The 24,497-nt window shown below is 36.3% G+C and overlaps 1 protein-coding gene across 1 annotated transcript; it reads left to right on the top strand.

The window, feature by feature from the left end:
• Positions 1-1,036: 1,036 nt before the first annotated feature.
• On the top strand, positions 1,037-23,832 carry prkcha (protein kinase C, eta, a). Its single transcript, XM_052151100.1, has 14 exons — positions 1,037-1,764; positions 7,944-8,007; positions 8,989-9,142; positions 9,731-9,765; positions 9,868-9,950; positions 10,566-10,695; positions 10,822-10,955; positions 11,846-11,986; positions 12,454-12,627; positions 14,788-14,942; positions 16,449-16,587; positions 17,701-17,889; positions 19,474-19,620; positions 21,411-23,832. The coding sequence occupies exons 1-14, from the start codon at positions 1,414-1,416 to the stop codon at positions 21,612-21,614; spliced, it is 2,100 nt and encodes a 699-aa protein (XP_052007060.1). The 5' UTR covers positions 1,037-1,413; the 3' UTR covers positions 21,615-23,832.
• Positions 23,833-24,497: the final 665 nt, after the last annotated feature.

The raw sequence follows: 24,497 nt of genomic DNA, 5'->3' as shown, positions 1-24,497 counted from the left end.
ATGTTTCTTACCCACACCTATCTTATTGCTTCTGTAGATATGGATTAAACCAATGGAGTCGTATGGATTACTGCCTTTATGTGCTTTTTGGGCCTTCAAAGTTCTGGCCACCATTCACTTGCATTGTATAGATCTACAGAGCTGAAATATTCTTCTTAAAATATTTTTTTTTGTGTTCAGCAGAAGAATGAAAGTCATACACATCTGAGATGGCGTGAGTAAATAATGAGATAATTTGTATTTTTTTATTTGAACTATCCCTTTAATACATTTCAAATGAATGATTACATTTACATGAAAATATGTAATGGGTATTACAAAAGTAATCAGATTATATTACCTCAAATTATTATTAAGTAATATATTACAATTTAATTTGTGTAATTTGTAATCTGTACTGGATTACATTTCAGAAGTTTCTCGCCAGCACTGCCTATACACAATCTCTAATAACTCCAATCATCATTATTCTTATACAAATATAGATTTCAGATAAAATTGTACATATCTATCTCTAACGTTTAAATAACTAATTATTTATTTACTGTGCGTATTTATGAGAATGGGAAGATTCTCGTCAAGATAATAAATAACCTCTGCCAGAAGGTGGCGGCGTTTCTCCATATTTACAATTCAACAGGTGTGTTTTTCTTTCAAGTACATTTATATTTCAATGGGTAGGTACTTTTAAGATGGTGCACACGTGGTAATGTTGGTAGAATAAAATAGCTGGACAAACTCAGAATGCAGTTTCTTTAACACCCTGGGAATCAGTCAGGCATGTATCAGAAATGCCTATGCTGAAACCTGTCTACCCTTAACCATGTTGAAGTCAAACTTCCATAAATATGAACGGATCGTGAATATGTGAATAAGGAGAACTTGGCAGAGCCGATCTCTCATCTGAGTTGCCTGACGAACCAGGAAGGTTTTCAGAGCGCGAGAGTGACCTTTATTGTTGTGATTGAATCCCTTGAGAGAGACAGACGTGTAACCAGGCGTAAACCCCTTCACTTCCCCTTTCTGTGCACTCGTTTCAGTTCTTCCGCAAAGCAGGTGTTTAAAAACAGCGCCTTATTTTCTTCTGTCCTCATAAAGACCTGTACATCACGACCGTCTATAACTTCTAATGGATTATTTTTTCATCTGCAACGACATAAGGGCTGAAACTAGAACCTGTGCGGGTCAGGAGTCATCTGTACCTGCGAGAGAGAGCGCGCGCGAGAGAGTGAGAGAGTGAGAGAGTGTCGGCGTTGCTAATATCACCTTTTGTTTATTCAGTGCGTTTGATGCATAGATGCGGAGGCTTTCTACCTGGTGTGCATTTTAGCATTTTCCTTTTCTCCATTACAATGCCATACATGCACTAAGCTAGTCAGGCTTATATTTGTAAGGCTCCACTTGAAAGACACGATGAAGTTTAACGGGTATCTTAAGTTGCGCATAGGCGAGGCGGTGGACCTGAAGCCCACGACCACCTCGATGCGCCACGCCGTGATGTTCAACAAGGCGAGCCAGACTCTGGACCCGTACATCGTAGTGAAAGTGGACGAGTATAAGATTGGACAGACGCACACTAAGCAGAAAACCAGCATGCCCACTTACAACGAGGAGTTCTCCGTAAATGTGAACGACGGCAAGCACGTAGAGTTGGCTGTATTTCATGACGCACCGATCGGGTACGATGACTTCGTGGCCAACTGCACCATCCAGTTTGATGATCTGATGAAAAGTACAAACACTGAGGAGTCTTTTGAAGGATGGGTGAGGAACGTTGTCCCCTTTCTTTATCTCTCACACAACTGATCACAGATCAGAAGTGGCATGTTTCTCCAAAGTTTGTGGAAACTGATATGCTTTCATTTGGTGGAGATTTTATATGATTGTATATGGACTTTGTTGTTGTAATGTTTTGCTTTGATTCATGTTGTTAAGCACAATTACTAATTTTTGGTGTAATATAATGTTGATTGCCACAAAAATATTTCGATTCACCCCTCTTTAAAAAAAATCCATATTTAATGTTACTGTGAGGCACTTACAATGGAAGTGAATGGGGCCAATTTTCTGAGGGTTTAAAGGCAGAAATTTGAAACTTACAATTTTATAAAAGCACTTACATTAATTCTTCTTTTAAAAGTCATGTATTATCTGAGCTGTAAAGTTGTTTAAATGGTCATTTCGACAGTCATTTTAGGGCTATAACTTTACACAGAATAGGTTAGTAAGCAATTTTATAACACTAAATTCATGTGAACAGTCATGTTGTGAATATCTAGTGGCTATACTTTTGAAACGGTGGGTATTTTAACATTTGCCGTTTGGCCCCATTCACTTCCATTGTAAATGTTTCACTGTCTTTAACCCCAATATTTGTATTTTTAAGTCAGGGGCAAAACAAAATAAATTTTTGTGGTAATCAATATTATACCACACATGCTGTTGATTGAGCCTAACTTGTAATGAACCTGTAATATTCCTTTAAGCATGGCAGTAAGTGTACAGCTGAAGATGGAATTATGGTCCTGTTTTACTTTAGATTCTGAAGAGGACATTGGACTCACAATGGTTACAGTTAAAATAGGATGCTATTTTGCATCTTTTGGGAATGAAAGGCTCTGTGTTTGTTGTACTGTACATTCAAGGATCTAAATAAATATCTATTCTTATTTTAAGAATAATTGAAAAAGCATTTTATTGAGCATTAGTCTGAACATTGCAGGGGTACTGTCCTTCTCAATGACTATAGTGGTTACGGCCCTATGTTGATGTACAGTATATGAACCAGAATTATTTTTTATAATGATGCTTAAACTATACTACTCGGTATTGTTTCATGTTTGTGCATAACTAATATACACTGAGGATCATGTCGAAAACAACTCACCTTACTTTTAGACGTAATAGTGTTGGATCATAAACATTCAGTAAACTGAACACATGCAAATACTAATACTTTAAGGGATAGTTCACCCAAAAATGAAAATTCTCTCATCATTTTTTCACCCTCATCCTATTCCAGATGTGTATGTTTTTCTTTCTTCTGCTAAACAAAAACAACTATTTTTAGAAGCAAATCTCAGCTCTGTATGTCCATACAATGCAAGTAAATGCTGGCAACAACTTTGAATCTTAAAAAAAAAAAGCACTTAAAAGTAATACATATAATTCTCCAGTGGTTAAATCCATATCTTCATAAGATATATAAGAGTGGGTTAGAAACAGATAGTCTTTTTTACTATAAATGTCAACTTTCACTTTTCTTTTTTTTTTTTTTTTTGCATTCTTTGTGCATATTGCCACCTTCTGGGTAGGGAGGAGAATATATGGTAAAAAGGACTTTAATATCTGTTTCTCACCCACACCTATCACATTGATTCTGAAGACAAGGATTTAACCACTGGAGATTTTTATGTGCTTTTTGGACCTTCAAAGTTCTGACCACCATTCACTTGCATTGTGAGGACCTACAGAGCTGAGATATTCTTCTAAAAATATTTGTTTGTGTTCTGTTGAAGAAAGAAAGTCATGCACATCTGGGATGGCATGAGGGTGAGTAAATGATGTGAGTTTTTCATTTTTGGGTGTATTAACACTTTAAGATTGTGTTTGGAACCAGGGAGGTGACAGATAAGGGGATTTTCGGTTTCATGCTATTGTTATGCAACCAAATGTTCAAGATTGTGAGATAACAAATGAAAAAGTTTAAGGAACAGCCATTAAACAGTCCATAATGATTGATCACTAATCTGAATATTGTGGAGAATGTGTCCACCTCAGTGTCTTTTGAGTTCTTGCTGTGCTCTCTGCATGGTGTCCTGTTCTGTTGCAGCCAGTTTTCTTTTCAATTATTTTGTTTTGTATTGTGTTGTTTTCCTTTGTTTCATTGTAGCCTGTTGTATTGCATTGTGTGTTTTTGGATGTTGTTGTTTTGTCTGTTCTATTGTATAGTGTTCTTTTTGTTTTGTTCAGTTTTATTGTGTTTTGTCTGTTTTCTTCTGATGTATTATGTTCTTCTCTTTTTGTTCTGTTCTATTCAATTCTATTGTGTTGCTTTGTTAAAATTTTTGTTGAGTACTGTTTTGTGCTGTTTTGCATTTCCTCTCTCTCTCTGTGTGTGTGTGTGTGTGTGTGTGTGACCAGAAGAACTGCAGTGTGATTATGAGTGAGATCATTTTAATTGTGGCTTCACACTTACGCCCACAAGTCCATCAGTGCATTGCTCGCTGTTCCAGAATCAGGTTTTTGACTGCAGCCTTAGACTCTGATGAAATAGTCATAAAACTGATGCACAGTCAGTGGATAAGCACAAGAACATAGGCCTATTATACAGAGTCAGCCAAGACAGCTTGGACACAGAGTTTGAAATCTCACCTCTCAGTCTGTATTTGTAGGTTAGTGGAAGCTGAACATCTTGCTCAGAGGCTTCAGTATATTCTGTGGTCACACAACACAATTTCCATGTCTGCACACTAACCCTCTAAACTAGTGTCAGCCAGCTAACTCTACTGATGCAGATACACACAATGATTTGGACAGCTGTGCAGCATAGGAGTTTTAAATCTCTTGGGTCAGGATATTAGTGACCAGGTCGAACACGCATACTGTTAATTCTCATTTGACAATGTGCTTGTCTTCAGCAGAAGTGGTGAATGCTTTCTTGTAACTTTGTTTATCCTGAGTGCATTAGTTCTCCTTTCCCAATAATGCCTCTGCACAGGAACATTAGTTTCAGGGTGACCAGTCATCCTATTTTTACATATACTGACAAATATAAACATTTGTCCATCTATTAAAAAATGGTGTAATTATCAAATTACATGATTTTTTAATAGATTTTTAATCAACATCAAGGTTTTAGGTGAAAAAAAGTATAGGTGTATATATGCATATATATATTTTAGGTCCTGTAATTGGTAACTGTTTGTGACGATCATCATTTTTATAATCGTTTACTTTTTTATCGTTTAATTTTTATCGCAGTCTACTTAAATAGTCCTGTGGTATGAGAAATGCTTTTTAAAAAGTACAAATATTAATATGATCTATTAAACCGCATGTATAATAATTACCCTATAAGTGTCATTTTGTTTAAAATAGATGTAGATAAAGTGTAGCATGCCACACTTCAGGACAGTTTTATCTTTGCTTGAAATGTCATGTAAGCTACTTTTCAGTTTCAAGCTAGTTTCAGATGCCTTTGAAAAAAACGGGTTGGTGATTCTCATGAAACCTGTCAAGAAAATGTCCTGGTCATATTTAACTCCAAAATCAATAGAAACAATAATAAAGAATCATATATTGCATCTAAAAAAGGAGGCCTATTTTTAGGGTCATTGTTCTCAAGATGGTTACACACATTTTACCCCCTAATTCTCATTATCGCAATGCAAAAAAAGGATGGTCATTATCACAATGTGATTTTAAAAATATATTAAAATGAAGTATATATAAACACACTGAGCACTTTATTAAGAACTCTATGGTCCTAATAAAGTGTACGACGTGGTCTTCTGCAGTTGTAGCCCATCCGCCTCAAGGCTTGATCTGCTGTGCATTCTGAGATGCAGAACTGCAGCATGATTTTATGCATTGCACTGTGGTGACATGATTGGCTGATTAGATAATCGCATGAATAAATAAGTGTACAGGCATTTCTAATAAAGTACTTAGTGAGTGTACATGACATGTACACTTGACACATTTTTGTGCTTTTTGTACAGTAAAACATTTGAAAAATTGCTGTGTTATGGTAATGAGAATCATCAATAAAAACAATAGCAATAGTAAAAGTAAATCGGTCCAGATGTGTTATAGCAATGAGAATTGGGGTTACAAATGTGTTTAAGTGTCCTGAAAATGATCTCACAATGGAATCTTAATGATCCTGATGACATGTAGGCCTTATTTTCTTTATCCAAAATAAATGTCATATGTATTTTGTTTTTTATTGATTTGGGGTTAAATATGACCAGGACATTTTCTTGACAAGTTTCATGAGAATGTACAGGGTCTGGGCACAAGACTGAAGTGTGCACTAATTAGTCAGTACAGGACATGCATTGTGTTATAGTTCATATAATGATATTTTTATTATTTTTGTTTTTTTACTTTGACACCAGTGTCACTTTATAGGCCAAACATTGACATTCACAAATAATGTGTAAACATTTAAAAAAAAGTGTAAACATTTAATTGATCTCACAAATGTATTTTTTATATTATATCTGCACCTACAGATCACATAACTGCTAATTAATGATACTCTGCCTATGTTCTGTCTGTGCTCTGGGTGTTCTGTGCCAAGCTTCAGTCTCCTGTGTGTGTGTGTAGGTCCTGAGGCTTTTGGGACAGATGGCATGTAATCCTACTGTATATGGGAATTGCCTTTAGGAATTCAGCCATTTCTGTTGTGTCTTTCTTTCTCAGTCAGTGAAACTAGCATCAAAAGTAAAATGGGAGTAGTGTGTTATGAAGATGAGACAGCCTGACACACACACACACACACACACACACACACACACACACACACACACACACACACACACACACACACACACACACACACACACACACAGAGAGAGAGAGGCTTTAGTTATGTATGACATGCAGGCCTACACATGCCCACAAAGTTGGTTTTCTACTAACTGCATTTTACCACAGGCTCATAAACGCCCCCTTTACCTCTCGCTCGCTCTTTCCATCTCTGGGTCTATTTTCCATTCTCACTCTTCTCCTAATTGCTCTCCAGTCCAGGATATATATTATGCTTCTGCCCAAATTAATGTATGTTTTCAGTAGTTTAAAAATGTGTAGTGAGCAGAAGTGGTTGCATGACAGTACCAGAAGTTTGAACATACTTCATTTCATTTATTTCTCAATCTTTAAAACCTTTTGATCATAACGTTGATGCTTAAATGCTTCACAGTAGTTTTGTAGACTTAAATAAATTGTCTACATATGAATCTTTTTGCGAAACTAAAATACAGTATTTATTATTTGTGCTGGAAATAGGACAGAAGTAATTTGGACTGGATAGTGAAGGGAAAACAGACAGCAAGTGCCCAATATATATTAAATTCCTATTTACACTCATTGGGCACTTTATTAGAAACACCTGTACACCTACTTATTAATGTGATTATCTAATCAGCCAATCTGGTTGCTGCAGTGCAATGCATAAAATTATGCAGATATGGGTCAAGAACTTCAATTTATGTTCACATCAACCATCAGAATGGGAATTTTTTTTTATCTCTGTGATTTCAACCGTGGCATGATTATTGGTGCCAGATGGGCTGGTTTCAGTATGTCTGTAACTGCTGATCTCCTGGGATTTTCATGCACAACAATATCTAGAGTTTACTTAGAATGGTGCCAAAAACAAAAAAACATCCAAGCAGAAGTTCTGTTGACGGACATGCCTTGTTGATGAGAGAGATCAACAGAGAAAGCCAGACTTGTTTGAGCTGACAGAAAGGCTATGATAATGCAGATAACCACTCTGAACATTTATAGTGAGCAGAATAGCTTTTTTCAGAATGCACATAATGTTGAACCTTGAGCCGGATGGGCTAAAACAGCAGAAGACCACGTTGGGCACATTATTAGGACCATAGTGTTCCTAATAATGTGCTCAGTGAGTGTATATACAGAATGCCTTCAATTCTGTTTAAAAAGCATCCCAGGGGGAGACCTTATGAAGTTGGTTGGTTGTGATAATTCCCGGAATGTGCAGATCTGCAATCTAGGCAAAGGTTGGCTACCTTGAAGAAGCGAATATATAAAACTGGTTTGATTTGCAGTTCCCATATTCTTCCATTTGTTTATTTTTACAGTGTTAAAAATCAACATTTAACTGATCACTTTTTTGATAATTAGTCCTCAACATCTAATTAAAAATTATTCTTATCTATTTATAACTATTTATGTTTGTGTTTTAGGTTGACCTTGAACCTGAGGGTAAGGTTTACATCCTGGTTACTCTCGCAGGCTCATTTACAGATGGTAAGTCACTCTCATATTGTCTGTCTGACTCTCCCTAACACTCCCTTTCTTTCTCTGTCGCTCTTTTATTTAACAAACATTTTATTGGACTGTGGTATTGTAGTCCTCTTAGAAAATTGTATTCTGCTGACACCCTTTAAGGTTTTTCAAGTCCACTCAGAATCAGAATCAATTTTAGATTTCTTTTTTAAATAAAAATGGATTTTAAACATCTTATATACTGTACTGTAGTTTTACTTGTTAAAAGACAAGCAAACAAACACTTTCATTTAACTCACTTATGCAAAATTAGAAATTAAATCTTCTAGTAAGTTCCATTTTAAAGCAATCATTCAACAATCAGTTTGGCTTGATTCAGAAAGCAATGGAAAGCCACTTTAGCTTAGCCCAGATAAAACTGGACCTGTTTATTGTGTTAAAAATTACAATGTAAAGATCTCCTTGAAGGATTCACTGTCTAGGCCATCACACACATGTGCTCCACTGTATGTTGAGTGTGTACGAAAAGTCATCCTAATTTATCCCATTTTGCTGTGGAAATATTGGTGAATTTGTGTATAATGTATTTACTCTTGTTTTTTTGTTTTGTTTTTTGTTTTAAACTGTTACCATAATTGTATTTTGTCAGCACATTAATATTGCAGTGCCCCACCAACACACACACTATGCCACCTTTGGTCAAATTTGTTCTTAGTCTACATCTGTCAAAATATCGTATGTGTGAATCGCACACGCACTGTGCAGGGGGGAGTGTAACAGGCTTCCTTTCAAGTCCTGTGGTTAGACCTGCAGAGAATAGACCAGACTCAACAATACCAGTCAACCAGGGGGCTCATTTATCACTCTTTTTCACACACACAGTCAACAGTATTATTGTGGGAAATATGTGTACATTTGCATATTTCTGATGTTGCCTTGTTCATCTATACTATAATAATTATGCTCTCCCCTTCCTTTTTTTATTATAATTGTTTTTTTTAGAGGAAGCTGCAGGAAACGCACGTCCCTATAAGGAATTCAACCGAAAACGGCAGCAGGCATTACGAAGGAGAATCCACCAAGTCAATGGACACAAGTTTATGTCGACCTTCCTAAAACAGCCGACATTCTGTTTCCACTGCAAAGAGTTTATATGGTAGTTTGCTTTTAACAGATACTTACAAATCGTACACCCATATATGTAACTTCTGCCATTATTTACTCACCCTCACATCATCCCAAAACCATATGACATTCTTTCTTTTACCGGAACACATAAGGAGATATTTTTAAGAATTACGATAGCTGATGTCGATTGCGGTTTCATTTTTAGGTGAACTATTCCTCTGTGAGGTTTTTCAAACACGCAATGGAAAAGGTGTTGTGGTCTGGTAACTTGGCTAGTAGCTGAACGCTTATAGGTTCTGAGCCAATGCGGGTTTAACCATTAGCTATCAATATCGTGCCCTTATTCAAGACACTTAACCTCAGGTTTCTGCTGGGGGGTTTTCCCTGTAACTCTACAGTAAGTGTACTGTAAGTTGCTTTTAAAATCAGCTTTATTTAAATGACAAATTAGTAATCGGTAAAACCCAAAACATTGTAGAATGTCAGGTATAGTTTAATCCGTGATGGCTGAACATTTAAAAAAAAAAAAACAATTGTTCACGTCAGGGAAATATGTGCACAAACACAATGTGAGTGAGTTACATCCAACTTGATGTTTGTGTTTATGTGTTTTAAGGGGTGTATTTGGGAAACAAGGATACCAATGTCAAGGTTAGTAGACATTATCTCTATAAATCAATAATTCATGATCTGTATTAAACTGGTTGTGGTATAGATTATTAACAACTGTGTGTGTTTGTGTGTGCATAACAGTGTGCACCTGTGTGGTACACAAGCGATGTCATCAGTTTGTGGTTACAGTGTGTCCACGCATGAAGAAACCCGCAAAGGAACAGGTAACACGCACGCGCGCGCACACGCATGTTGGTGCGGCTATCCTAATGAGGACTTTCCATAGACATAATGATTTTTTACTGTATGAACTATAGATTCTATCCACTAACCCTACCCCTTAACCTAACCCTCACAAAAAAAACTTTCTGTATTTTTACATTTTCAAAAAACATTGTTGTTTGTTTTTTTAAGAGATTTGAATTATGTGGATCCTAGAAATGTCCTCATAAACCACATTTATAGCATAATACCCTTGTAATTACCAGTTTGTAACCTAAACACACACACACACACACACACACACACACACACACACACACACACACACACACACACACACACACACACACACACACACACAAGCCCCTGTGGGGATTTTGCTGTTCATCTTTGGCTAGTTTTAGAAATGTTGCCCTTGCATATATAGACAAACACACAAAGACATACTTCATCATTTTCTCTCAACCCATTCTCAATTGTTTATTATATTATTGAAATGAATTCTGACTCTGTCCTTATGAACATAAAGGCTGTTTCTCCACCTGCTGGCCAGGAAAGAAGCTGCTGATATTTTCTACACCAATATTCACCCTATGTTTTGTTTCATTTCTTTTCAGCCTACAAATCAGGGTTTCAGCATAAACATTCCCCATAAGTTCAACATCCACAATTATAAGGTTCCTACCTTCTGTGACCACTGTGGCTCTTTGCTGTGGGGCCTCGTACGGCAGGGACTACAGTGCAAACGTACTCCTCTCTCGTTATGTTTCCTCATCTAGGTCATCAATAATCCACACATGGATCTTGTTGATAGTGTTTTGTGCTTCTTGTTTTGTGCTATTCATTTTGTGCATTGTGGTTTTATGCTTGTAGTTTGTAAGATGAATGTCCATATCCGCTGTAAGGGAAATGTTGCACCGAACTGTGGAGTTAACAATGTAGATCTGGCCAATAAACTGGCAGAAATGGGTCTCCAACCAGGAGGAATGACCAAATGCAACACAATGGTACATTACATACACTCATGTGAAAATAATCTTTCAGAAAGTGAAAAATCTGTTTGTGCATTATTGGCATCACAACTAACTTTATGTTTATATTGTAAAATGTATTCGCAGATTACATGTATTTGTTCAAGTCATTTTTGACCTGGGAGAGGTAGATTTTTACATTTAATTTAAAGAGGAAATTGTCCACATTTTACTATGCAGCCATCTGATGCTTGCAACATAATTACGCATCAACATTCGGCTGTTCCTGCAGTAAATCGAATAGATTTAGCTTAAAAACATAGTGGAGAAGTATTAATAATTTTGTATACTTCAGTTGTAAATTTGTTTTGATGATGTTAGGTTTAAAAATTATTTGGTTTCAAAAACTTTTTGAGCAGATATGAGGGAATCACTAGATATTCTCACATGAAATATTTTACAGAAATGTTGATAAAAAGATGTCTTCACATGTCTCACTGATTTTGCTGTAGTTATTGCATGTTTTGAAATATCAAAGGATTTCTACATTTTATTATTTCTAAAAATCAATTTAGATGAAAACCATCAGGTTATAAATAAATATAAAACCAAGCTTATATATGATAATATATAAGCTTGAATTCCATGCAAAAGGTGTATGCAGATTCTGAACACAAAAGGAGGGTAAAGAGAAGTAACAAAAGACCATACACAGAAAAAAAGGTTTATTTTGAAACAAGTTAAAGGGGTAGTTCACCCCCCCCAAAAATGAAAATTCTGTCATCATTTACTCACCCTCATATTTTTGCAAATTCGCATTGCTCTTCTATGTAAAACAAAAGGAAATGGTAGGCAGTATGTTTGTCTTACTACTCTATTTTTTTTTCCATTGATGGAAAGTGAATGATGCCTTTCTCTCTTTTCAGGGTCCTGCAGGTTCGGACTTTCAGTCCCGGACATTGAGTGTGAGAGGATATCCAGGGGAATCTAACCAAGAGATGAGTCGAAAGTTGGGAGTCACAAACTTCACACTCCTGCAAGTGTTGGGGAAAGGCAGCTTCGGAAAGGTCTGTGTGAGATAATGATTCTTGTTATCACCACCTCCTATGTGAATAATTAGCATAAAAGTTTGTAAACAATTGTTTAGATAAAAAGTATTCGTCATGGCTCACGAATCGTGCATTTTTGTCATTCTCTGAAAAACAAATTGTATACATGAATGAAAGTTCAATCACTAACTTTCATGCAAAATCATTCATTTCTAACAATCAAGATTCACTTGCTTTTATGCAAAATTACCCAAAAACTGATATCTTAGTAGTCGACAAGTATTACCTTGTGGGGTAAAAATCAACCAACACTCTTTAGGATTTAGAATGTTTAGGCTTTTGGACAATTTAAGAGTGAAACTGTGTTTCATTATAAAATATTATCCTGCTGTAATTTTTGACCTGAGGTGAACAGGCATATAGTGTGCAAAATAAAGAAACAATGCAGCATGCTCCTTCTCACCATTTGTGTTGTGTGTTTCTAGGTGATGCTGGTCCGGTTAAACTGTTCTGATCGGGTGTTTGCAGTGAAGGTCTTGAAGAAAGACATCATTCTACAGGATGATGATGTGGAGTGCACTATGACAGAAAAGCGAGTGTTAACCCTCGCGTCTTCTCATCCTTACCTCACTCAGCTCTACTGCTGCTTCCAGACACCGGTGAGACACACACACATATACTGTACCTGTACTGATGTTTGAAAGGCTAGTCTCAAGCTGTTCTTTGAACGTGACCATGTAGTTTAAAGAAATATTTCTCAACTGGTGAGTCGTGACCCGAGATTATATTGTATGGCTGTTCTGGTAGCGTCACGGACAGCAGAGAAAAACAATGCTAAATGCAAATTATAAAATGTTGCCTACCATATAAGTGCAGTTGTACAAAACAAATAAGTGATACAAAATAATTAAGTACATATAAAAAATGTTAAGTACAATTGACTTCAATATTGATCTTTAACTCACCCAAACTTATGAACTTCTTAATTTTTCCTTTAAGAATGTTGAGAATTGTTGGGTCTGTTGTAATATTCATTACGTTAATAGGCATTCCATTATAATATTATAAAAAAATATATATTCTCCCCAATTTGGAATGCCCAAGTCCTCGTGGTGGCATAGTGACTCGCCTCAATCCGGGTGGCAGAGTACGAATCTCAGTTGCCTCCACGTCTGAGACAGTCAATCCTTGCATCTTATCACGTGGCTTGTTGAGCGCGTTACAGCGGAGACATGCCCCACCGAGAGCGAACCATATTATAGCGTCCACGAGGAGGTTACCCCATGTAACCTTCCCTAGCAACCGGGCCAATTTGGTTGCTTAGGAGACCTGGCTGGAGTCATTCAGTATCCCCTGGATTCAAACTTGCGACTCCAGTGGTGATACTCGCTGAGCTACCCAGGCCCACCCATTATAATATTAATACATTTGATGTTTTATTTTAAGGATGCTTTTGTTACTTTTGTATGATAAATATTGTTATGTAGGGTTACCACTTGAAGTTCAATGATCTGAATCCTGAAGCAAAACCAGTGGTTTACAGAACCTTCACTAGGGGGCACTAGAGAATAAAGCACAGGTTGAGGTTCATTAGTACATGTAAATCTGGTTTATGCTTTACACTGCATTTTCAATGTATGTGTATTGTCTCTCTCATTCTCTGTGTTGTGAAAGGTTAGATGTCAGCTGCAATCTGTTTGCGTGTGTTTTTCTTTAAGCCTGTAGAATCGTTAGAAGTCTAAAATAGTCTTTAAAGCTTTTACAGTCATTGATACCCAACTGACACAAACACACACACACACACGCACACACACACTGTAACATCTGCATTCTATCTTTAAGATCAGTGTTATCAGTGTTGAATGTGATATAAAGGGGCAAAACCTTATGTTCAGTTAATGTAGATTTACTTTACATTAAGTGTACACAAGGCTTTATTGAGAACTAAACACACATGTTCATAGTCGGACATTTAATTGACTTCTATTGTTTTTAAACAGAATAATTAATGATATTTTCTGTCCTCTAATGCCCTAAAGTTTTTAATTATTTTGTATGTTTATTCAAACATTTTCCATGTGGCAACTGTTGGCTGGTGCCCACTGTGTAGGTAATATCAGGTTTTGTTATGCTTGTGGGGACATTTGGCACAGCTTGCAAAAGGATTTAAAGACTTAGACGTTCAGTCGAGCAAAACAGATCTGACATGATGACCTCTCTGGATTTATTACTGCAGAGTCCACGTGAACATGTATGTGCTGGAACATCCTCAAGGTCTCTCTACCATGTACATGTGTGTGTTTTCGTGTGTTTTTAATGAGAAGAAGAATTTATGAACCAGTTTGTCTTCGCTGCCCTGACACACACAATCAATCTTGTAAACTGTTCATACGTGAGCGACATATAAAGCACCCTCGTGACCCCATAGGGGCCAAGTTACATCAGATTGTGTTGCATTGTGACTGAAAAAAGGTATGATCTCAGAGGGCCTGCCATGTTTGGGACTGAAGTGAGTATGTGTGTCCATGAGTGTTAATGTGATGGGTTTTGTCATTAGTGGACATGCCATGGATTTCTGATAAAAAACAACAACAACAAAACAAAACTGTTACTTGATACAAAAACAAATTCAGTTAGAGATTGATTAGTCTCTCAAAGCCAGACTTGCATAAAATCTGGTACGAATCAACATATTGGATTGAAAAATAATTGAAAAAATCTTCTGACTGACTTATAAAAACAAAGCAATTTAGTTATCTGAAATGGGTCTGAAATAGATATACCAGCATTGCTATATTTTCTTCTGTGCTCTTTCACAGGAGCGTCTGTTTTTTGTGATGGAGTTTGTGAATGGAGGAGATCTGATGTTTCATATTCAGAAATCCAGAAAGTTTGAGGAGAACAGAGCGAGATTCTACTCTGCGGAAATCACTTCTGCTCTCATATTCCTTCACAGCAAAGGGATTATCTACAGGTTAGATGCACACAAACGCACTCCCAACAGAATTGTTTTCTATTAATGTCTCTGAATTCTATGAGGTGTGTTTTTACTTTTCTTTTTAAACTGCCACTTCTTTGTCCCCTGAGATTCATTAAAACTACCAGACTCTGATCTGTGCCTCAGCATTTCCATTAGTACAAACCTTTTACTACATAGCCCTTTAAAGCTGCAGTCTAAAACTACTCAAACGGCTTCAAACAGCACTGGCACTGAAACACAGAGCTGATCTGAAATCCACACAGACACTCAAATCTCAAATGATCCTTTATTAAACTGGGGCACTTGTGTCATCATGATATCATATTTCTCTGGGGCAAATATGCTAGCGTTGGCTTTCATTAATTCAGTAAATTGACATTGTTTTATAACAGTGATCATGCACTATGTATTTAATTGTATAATATTAAAGGGATAGTCCAACCCCAAAGACAAATTCTCTCATCATTTACTCACTCTCATGCCATCCCAGATGTGTGTAACTTTCTTTCTTCTGCAGAACACAAACAAAGATTTTTAGAAGAATATTTCAGCTCTGTAGGTCCATACAATGCAATGCACTCCAGTTGTTAAATCCATATCTTCAGAAGTGATATGATAGGTGTGGGTGAGAAAACAGATCAATATTTAAGTCCTTTTTTACTATCAGTATCCACGTTTTGTTTTAGTTTGAGTCACGAATATCAAGATGTTTCATAGGGTTACTCCATTTGACCTGAACAAAATGAACTGAACCTTTCATATATATATATATAAAAAGAAAACTTCTGACAAAGGGGTCTTTTTGTGTCACAAGACAACAGAATGGGCACCTGCATTCAAATATTACTAAACATTTTTATAAAAGTGTTTCTCTGCTTATTTGTTTTTAAAATAAATGATAATTATTCCATACTAATTATGCCAACTCTTGTTTTTGTTTTTGAGAATTTCATCTTTAATTGAGACTTTTTTTTACTTTCTAGGGGAAAATATATCAAAATTACTTACAAATTTGTTGTCAAGTGACTGTTTTGCGTGAATTGCATTTTAAATGTATTACTGAATAATCAGAATGAGTTTTAATGTCAGGTAAGCTTACACATACAAGGAATTTGTCTTGGTGACAGGAGCTTCCAGTGCACAACAATACAAAACGGCAACAAGACAGAGATAATAATAATAATAATAATAATAATGAAAATAGAATAAAAATAAAAATCGAAATAATTTAATTGAATAGAAAATTAAGCATATATTGAATACACGATAAGACAAAACAAATAATAGTATATATAATATTAATAGTATTAATATTATAGTATAGTATTATATATATATATATATATATATATATATATATATATATATATATATATATATATATATATATATATATATTTACAAGATCCGGACAGAAAATTAGCATCACAACATTAACCCATATGTTTGTTATGCAGTTGTGATCTGAATATGATATTGTGTTGTGTGTTTGTGTTTCAGGGATTTGAAGTTAGATAATGTTCTGCTGGATAAGGATGGTCATTGTAAACTGGCTGACTTTGGCATGTGTAAGGAGGGAATGTTTGAGGGCGTTGTCACAGGAACCTTCTGTGGAACCCCAGATTACATTGCTCCTGAGGTGATTTAAAAAACTCCATGACATTCTAAACACACACAGATCCACACATTCATCACAGAATTCTAGAGCAGTCACATAACGTATTAAATGAATATTCCGGGTTCAATACAATTTGAGCTCAATTGACAGCATTTGTAGCATAATATTGATTACCACAAAAATTTATTTAGACTCATCCCTCCTTTTCATTAACAAAATGTAATAATCCAGGTTATAGTGAAGCAGTAACAATGGACGTGAATGGGGCCAATTTTTGGAGAGGGTATAAAGACTTTTAGAATTGTGAAGTGTATACTTCTATAAAAGCACTTATGTTAATTCTTCTTTTAAAATGTATTATATTAGCTGAAAATTTGTTTAACTTGTCATTTCGACAGTCATTTTAGGGTTTTAGGGTATGTTGACATCATGACAATGAAGTTGAAAACTGGCTATAACTTTACACCGATAAGGTTAGGAAGCACACTAAAATCATATTAACATGCATATTGTGTATATCCTGTGGAGTATTTACTTAATTCACTTCCATTGTAAGTGCCTCACTGGTACCTCGATTTTTGCTTTTTTAAAGAAAAGGAGGAGCAAGTCCAAATACATTTTTGTGGTATTCAATTTTATGCAACAACTTCTGCTGATTGATCTTAACTTGTTTCGAACCAGGAATATTCCTTTAAGTCCAATCCACACTGCCCCAACAAACTCCAACATGCTTGGCTGTTGAATTTAGAATGTTGAGAAGAATAACTGTTATTGTCACAATGTGTGTCACTGCCCCAACTAACACCAACAGGGTGAACACACTGACATGTTTATTGGAGTTTGTTGAGGCAGGATGAATTGGCCTTTAGAACCTGCCACATATGCTAAAATACAGTATTAGATCACATACCAAAGAAATCTAGAACGCATGATACAACTCAATTAAGCAATTGAGAATACACACCCATTACATATTTAAAAATAAATATAAATTACATTATGTCAAATATGAGTGAGATTGTGTGTATGATAGTGATTTTATTTTTGAAAGTAAATGTAATTTTGTATACGTGTGTATAAATCCGGTATGACAGGATTATAAATGTAATTTTGTGTATTAAAATACACTTATAGATCCTTCAGGAGATGCTATACGGACATTCTGTTGATTGGTGGGCTCTCGGTGTGCTTTTGTATGAGATGCTATCTGGCCACGCCCCATTTGAGGCAGAAAATGAGGATGATCTGTTTGAATCCATCCTGAACGAAGAGATCATCTACGCATCCTGGCTCAGCGCCAGTGCTGTTGACATACTCAAAGCGGTGAGTTGCTCTGTTGTCGTTTAAGAGCCCTGGCTTAATACAGACACACAGTAGATCACCTTGAATGGACAATGATTGTTTGTGCATCTTAATTGGAGGGAAGCATATGGTGTGAATGAAACTGTGTCAGATCTTTTCATGCAACAAAGAACAACAGCAAACAGTAATTTCCTACCATCTGATTTCTCTCTCTCTCTCTCTCTCTCTCTCTCTCTCTCTCGTATGTAACTATATTTAGCCTCAAACTCACATGACTGTAGCTAAAAATAAAGAGCCATCAAATCAAATGTACACATGCACACAGACCCCTGTTCTTACTCTACTCACAGTTTGACTGTGAGGCATGGTTGAGGAGCTATAATAGTGCTTGTGCTGATTGTTATTCTACCTCAGAGCAACTTGCAATTATTAAAGGTCCATTTAATTCCCAGTTGTATCGAGGAAATTCTACAGCTGAATGTCAGGATTGCTGCCTATGATGAAAAATTGCAAATTTGGGTCATCCAACATGACACTGGCCAAACAAAGATTCAATCAATCAATAGAGTTACTCAAACAGAGTTCTATTTATAGAGTGGCAGACCACAGTCCTATTGGAAATCTGATGTAGATGAACCAGAAAAATCAGTTTTGAGTAGAGAAATGGACCTTCCAAGCATAGTTCAGGTCTGATCGATAGTACAGAGAGTGACCTGAAGGTTGCACCTGTAACTAAATGTGAAGGTCATCTTAATTTTCCATCAATGACCTTGATTTTATAAATCATTTATTCAATAAACATACAGCACAAATGTTATGTGCTGTGTTTGCATTTTCATTGATGTATTTGGCAGACACTTCTATTCCATAAGTGTATTCCAGCTATACATTTTTAGCAGTACATTCTTTAGCTGGAAATCGAGCCAGTGACCTTGGCGTTACTAGTAATTTGCTCTTCCAGTTGAGCTAAAGGAAGCTATTGTTTGTTAAACAAGTGTTGGTTAAATAGCACTTTATGTATTGCATTTGTTGAAGCCATATGTGCTGTGGATTTGGTTTATTTTTTATAACGTTTTTGCTCTGTAAAACTGGATTATCCCTCTGAACAGTTTGTTGCTGTTTAGAGATGATGAGTTGTTCCCAGCTGCACTTCCCAAAGGGTAATAGATTTACCAAGTGTGTGTGTGTGTGTTTGAACGTGCATGTTTGTGTTATATAGCTATAGAAGGAGGGCAGAATTTGATTTAATCTAATTTAGTTATATTTAATAGCGCACATTGATACTCACAATAATACTCGACATAACCTCCCACAAGAGTTTGAGTGTGTTATGTTGTCTCTATTCTCTTTGTGTGGAGATAGTCATAGTCAAACTCTGATATCTACTGTTTAACATTCACTTTTGGACACTTTCAGATTTGTTTGCTAGTAAATCTGTTTTTAGAAACATAAACTCAAAAGTATTCGAAAAAGCAGCGTATCCAAATAAAGGTTTGCATCTTTGTTAGATTTCACATTTAAAAGAACATGCATGTTGGTCTGACACATGCATACATGTCTGTCTCAATAGAAAGAGATCTCACGTTTTGTTTTATTTTTTCTCAGTTTCTGATGAAGAATCCGTCTCGCCGCCTGGGTTGCGTGGCTGCAGACGGCGGAGAGAGTGCTGTTACCCGTCACCTATTTTTTACTGGCATTGACTGGGACAAACTTAATCGTCGGGAGCTAGAACCGCCTTTCAAGCCCAGAATTGTGAGTAAAATATTTGTAAATAAAAATATAATCAAATTGAACCTATCTTTCACATTTCATCCCCTAATCTGTATGTGTTTAAAGTCTTTAGCCTGTTTTTAAAAGCCTATAAGTCAAGGTTTGCTTGCTCGATTTCCCTTAGAGGGTATTTAAACTTGGTCACTTCATGAGTTTTTGCTGATCGGATAACCATCCTATCGTGAAAAGATCAAGTGTGAATGCCCTCCAAGATGCTCAAACCATCTTCGTCACTCAACCATCACTCAAACCTCTTTACTTCGCCCAAACAGTGCCACGCCAGCATAGGGAAAATGTGAAATATTAGAGATGTAACCGAATATCATGAAACGGATGCAAGTTGTAGGAGAGACAGAACTTTTTCCTTCGTTTACTTGATGCAGACTGCTGTTGAAACTGAAACTAAACATGCGCCACAAGTACTGATGGGAAAATCGAATCATTTGAGTCTCGCTCAGCGAAATGAACGAATCTTTTTAAAGTAATTTCATTCATTTCGTTCATCATGTGACATAGGCTCTACAGGAAACAGAATTGATTGGTTCACCCCCTGAGTTGGTCTTCGGAGTTCAGATCTTCGATGTCGTTCATTTGACACGTGACCTCCAGGCTCAGCCCTCATTCACGAATGACAATTACTGGTCTTTTTTCCAAATTTTTTTTATTTACAGCTCACAGCTTGTGTTGTATCGTGATCAGTACATGCCAGTATGGCAATGAATAACTTTTTAAATCATGAATTGTCATGAATAATTATTTTCATGTATTTCATGCAGGAAGTATAAAATTAGTTAATAAATAATGAATGCTTGATTTGACTCTATTTCCAACAAGAACATAAGAAGAAATAAATAAATAATACAAAGAGCGGATGCAGCATGAAGGAAAAATAATCTACAGTTTATTTAAAATCAACTCAATAAATAAGTAAATTATATGGGTTTTCCTTGTAGTTTATGATATGTTCTGATGAGAAGATAAAAGTCATACAAAGTTTAAAACATCACTCTTTATTACCAGATTCAATGGGATTGGAAAAACATCATGACAGAAATATTCACCAAGTTGTGAATTGCAAGATATAAAGAAGCTAAAATTAGTGACCAGAAACACTTTGTGTGACTGTAAAGGCAAAAATAAAAACCATCTCAAATGGCTTGTTGGGAGCATTAAGAAGTATTAAGTAACTTCTGTTTGTAAATATAGAGACTTTGTGGCTGTCAGTGAACGACTTGTATATGGAGGGCCGACTCAGGAGGTGAACTAATCGGTTCTGTTTCCTGTACAGTGTTGTCCCCGCACCAAATGAACGAAACACGAGCATGGATTTTGCACATGTGTGGCTGCAACAAAATGAATGAAACACTCTCTAAGACTACTCATTCTTCTGAGTCATATAAAAGATTAATTAAAAATGAACAAATTGTTCATGAATGATCCATCACCTATGACGAGTCTAACCTACGAGAAGCCCCTTATTTGAGAGCTATTTGGAAAAAAATTATAGTTCTATTTCTACATCATTACCACAGGGTGGTGCTCATTTGCAACATGGACCATCTCAGGTCTTATCTTGTTATTTTATGTAACATAAATGCAAAAAAGGATGTATTTCTTTGAAAAAAGTATATTCCAAGCTTTCAAATGGTACCAAATATGACTATTTATGTACCCAGTGACTTTTACATTTAAAGCGTAAACTTATTACTCACTCCTGGCCCCGGGGTCTACGGGGTTACTGCATCTAAATGTTTTGTTTGTTTCTCTCCCAGAAAACTGCAGAAGATGTGAATAACTTTGATCCAGACTTCACCCAAGAGGATCCCACTCTTACCCCGATTGATCACTCCCCCATCCCATCAGTCAGTCAGGACGAGTTCTGTGACTTTTCTTTCACCTCTCCTGAACTTTTGAAATTGGTTTCTGAGACACAGGGCAGAGGCGAAGAAATATATGATGCCATGGAACCAAACTAATTGTGATGTCAAAATGGAAACTTTCGGAATTTCTAAGAACATGTACTGTAGGTACCGGCTTATTGAAACAGGTGAAAGACTTTAAGGAAACTTCAGTGGTCATGTCTGAGAAAACAAAGTTTTTTCGGTTAGCATTTTGGTCTGTGCCTAAACTGTTATTGTTTAGGCCTATGCTACTGCTTTGACATGACCATGTAATTGTAGGTTAATGTGTCTTTTGGTCAGAAGCATCATGAGGGATACAGAGAGATCTTCATGAGTGACTTTACATGCACTCTACCCCAGAAGACACTAGTTTACAATTTTGCCCTCAAGCAGGGGTGCTTTGTACAGCAGCAGCATCTGAGAGCTGATCATGAACTACTCCGTTCCAAATTGCATTGAACCCCAGTGTTCAGTTCCAAATGTTTAGAAGACTTGATTTGATCTCTCTACATTTTCTGTGTCTACCGCAGCCAAACGTGGAGCAGCAGCATCACTATTTCTCTTAGCATTGTTTTGTTGTACATGAACAAGGAAAATTACTCTCAGGTGAATGTATGAATGGAAACTCTAGTTTATTTTAATGTATGCACACATTTCTGTGTTTCTCTGGGCCATTTATTACTCTGTTTGTTTGTTTAGTTGGTTGTTTGTTTGATTGGTATTACATTTCAGGTCAGAATTTCATCTGTTATTCAGCCCAAGTATCTGAAGATGTTTTTATTGTTCATAAAGGTTGCAGAATTAAGAATTCTGCAGTAAGACCTTCTGTGTCTGTGACTTCATCAAAAGCCCTCTGAGGGGTTTAAAGGCTAACACACTCAGATGAGACTTTGACCCGTTCAAATTCTTTAAAATAAGGCCAGCGTTGCTTCCGTCTTGTCCTCATCATTCTTTACAGTCGCTTATTTGTAATTTCTCAGTCCGGGCAGAGCAAAATTTCTGTCTGTGTATGTTTCCATTTTAGTACAAACTGGTCACTGATTTCCAGTTATTACTTTTTGCGCAGTAGTTTAACAATGTCTATAAGAGCCAGAGAAGAAAGCAAGAACAAGAGCAACTTTGTGTGTAATCTCTATAAAACTTAATGTATAGTATAACACATATTCATCCATTTATGGTAGTGTCTCATTCCACAGTAATTCCATAGGGAAATGGTGGGTGATGTAACCAGTTATGGATAATGTGGCCATGCCACCATTACATTTTTTTAAATAATTGTTATTAAGATTGTATACTAAACTTTAAACAGTCAAAAGGATAAGTTCGAATCCTCATTAACCTTAGAATCAGAGACTCAACTCAGACAAGTCTGAAAGGTTAGAGGTAGGTGTCTAAAGGTTTGTAGAATAGATATAATACTAATAAAAATAGAGTTTTTCAAAGAATTCTGACCCTAACATGATTTCATCATTTTTCTACGGGTGAAGAATTGATGCAAATGGAAGAATTAGCAACAGATCGCTGGTCTTGAGTGTAAAAAACATTCAAGATGTCATGGGAGATCCGATTAAGCTACTTGCCCATACAAGTCTGGCCCAGCCCTAATTACATCAGAGGAGGGTTTGCTAGAGAATCCGCATCATTTTCCTATGGGAGACAGCAACTCTGATAGCCAATATACACCTCACATACACTGAAAACTCTGTTAAGAGCCATTTGCAGTCATTGGCAACAGGAGAAGGTAGGCGGTCTAGGAAATACTTGTTTGGTCATAGATGGTCTCTTGTGGCCCTTGGATGACTTTGCTAATATTGACCTACATAGAGGAGATCCCTGGTCCTTCCTTAACTGTTTTCCACAAATATTATACAGTACATTTTCCTTTTTCTCTTGCATAATATCACCCTTTATTCTTCTTCAAACATCTATCCATCTTTTGCCATACACTACCTGCCCTGTTCCTTTACTATGGTCCTTTTTATCTTTAGGGATGTTGATTTTGGCTGCTGTGGATGCAAAATGTGATGCTCTTTTCACCATATCAGACGTTTCATGCTGGGAGATTGCTCTGTTCCCTGCATGACTTGCCATTTCCTCAATGAACTATTTTCTGTTTTACAAAGCTGGTTTTAAGAGGCTCTTGCTTGACTGCCCATGTTGAAAATCCTATTTTGGTACAGGACATTTTCAAATTACAAATTTTGCATGAGAACAGACATTTTTAGCATTTCCTTTCAGGTTGTATTACTTAAATTGTAAAGTCCGGTTCCAGTGTTATGACATTAAGCTTCCTTAAAAAGTTTAACCAAAAATGAAAATTCTGTCTTCATTTACTCACACTTATGTTGTTGCAAACCCATAAAAGTGTCCGTGGAACACAAAATGGAATTATTGGCAGAATGTTAACCTGAGTCACCATTCACTCTCATTGCATGAAATAGAACAACCTGGTCTCATAAAATTATGTTACTATAACTACATTTTTGCTAAATTAGTTTTACTTGCCTCATTCTATGCATCCCAGCAGTTTTCTGGATACGCTACAACAACAAGCTTTATTCACTTTTTTACAAATCACTAGTAAAACGGCAGATTAACCCTCCATATACATGTATATTTTGCTCTGTTCCTCACACAATGCTTTCTAATGACATCTAAATACTTTTAATGTAATCAAAGAATGTTTAGCCCAAGATGGACCACTTGATTGGAGATATTGGAACACCCAATATGGCAGATGCAGAAAAGGAAGTCCCACCTTACAAGTAAAAGAGCCAATCACCTTTTATATACAAACATCCCCTATCGGTCAACTCGAGAACACACATGCGCATTAGCTAGACTATCCTGAAAAATAGTGTTTTTGTTGTTATCTGAGCTAAAGAAGAGCAATTTGTGATTGCCGTTGTCAGATTTAATGGCAGATTTGAAATATGTTTATTTATTTATTAATTTTTT

This window comes from Xyrauchen texanus, chromosome 20 (assembly GCF_025860055.1).
Source record: "Xyrauchen texanus isolate HMW12.3.18 chromosome 20, RBS_HiC_50CHRs, whole genome shotgun sequence".
NCBI lineage: Eukaryota > Metazoa > Chordata > Actinopteri > Cypriniformes > Catostomidae > Xyrauchen > Xyrauchen texanus.
The sequence above is the reverse complement of the archived record's forward strand: the minus strand, read 5'-3'. Positions and strand labels throughout refer to the sequence as shown.

Excerpts from the sequence above, each read along its gene's own strand:
- prkcha (XM_052151100.1), top strand. The coding sequence starts at position 1,414 with ATGAAGTTTAACGGGTATCTTAAGTTGCGCATAGGCGAGGCGGTGGAC. Across the intron at positions 16,588-17,700 it reads CAGATTACATTGCTCCTGAG|ATCCTTCAGGAGATGCTATA; the intron begins GTGATTTAAAAA and ends ATACACTTATAG. Across the intron at positions 19,621-21,410 it reads CGCCTTTCAAGCCCAGAATT|AAAACTGCAGAAGATGTGAA; the intron begins GTGAGTAAAATA and ends TTTCTCTCCCAG.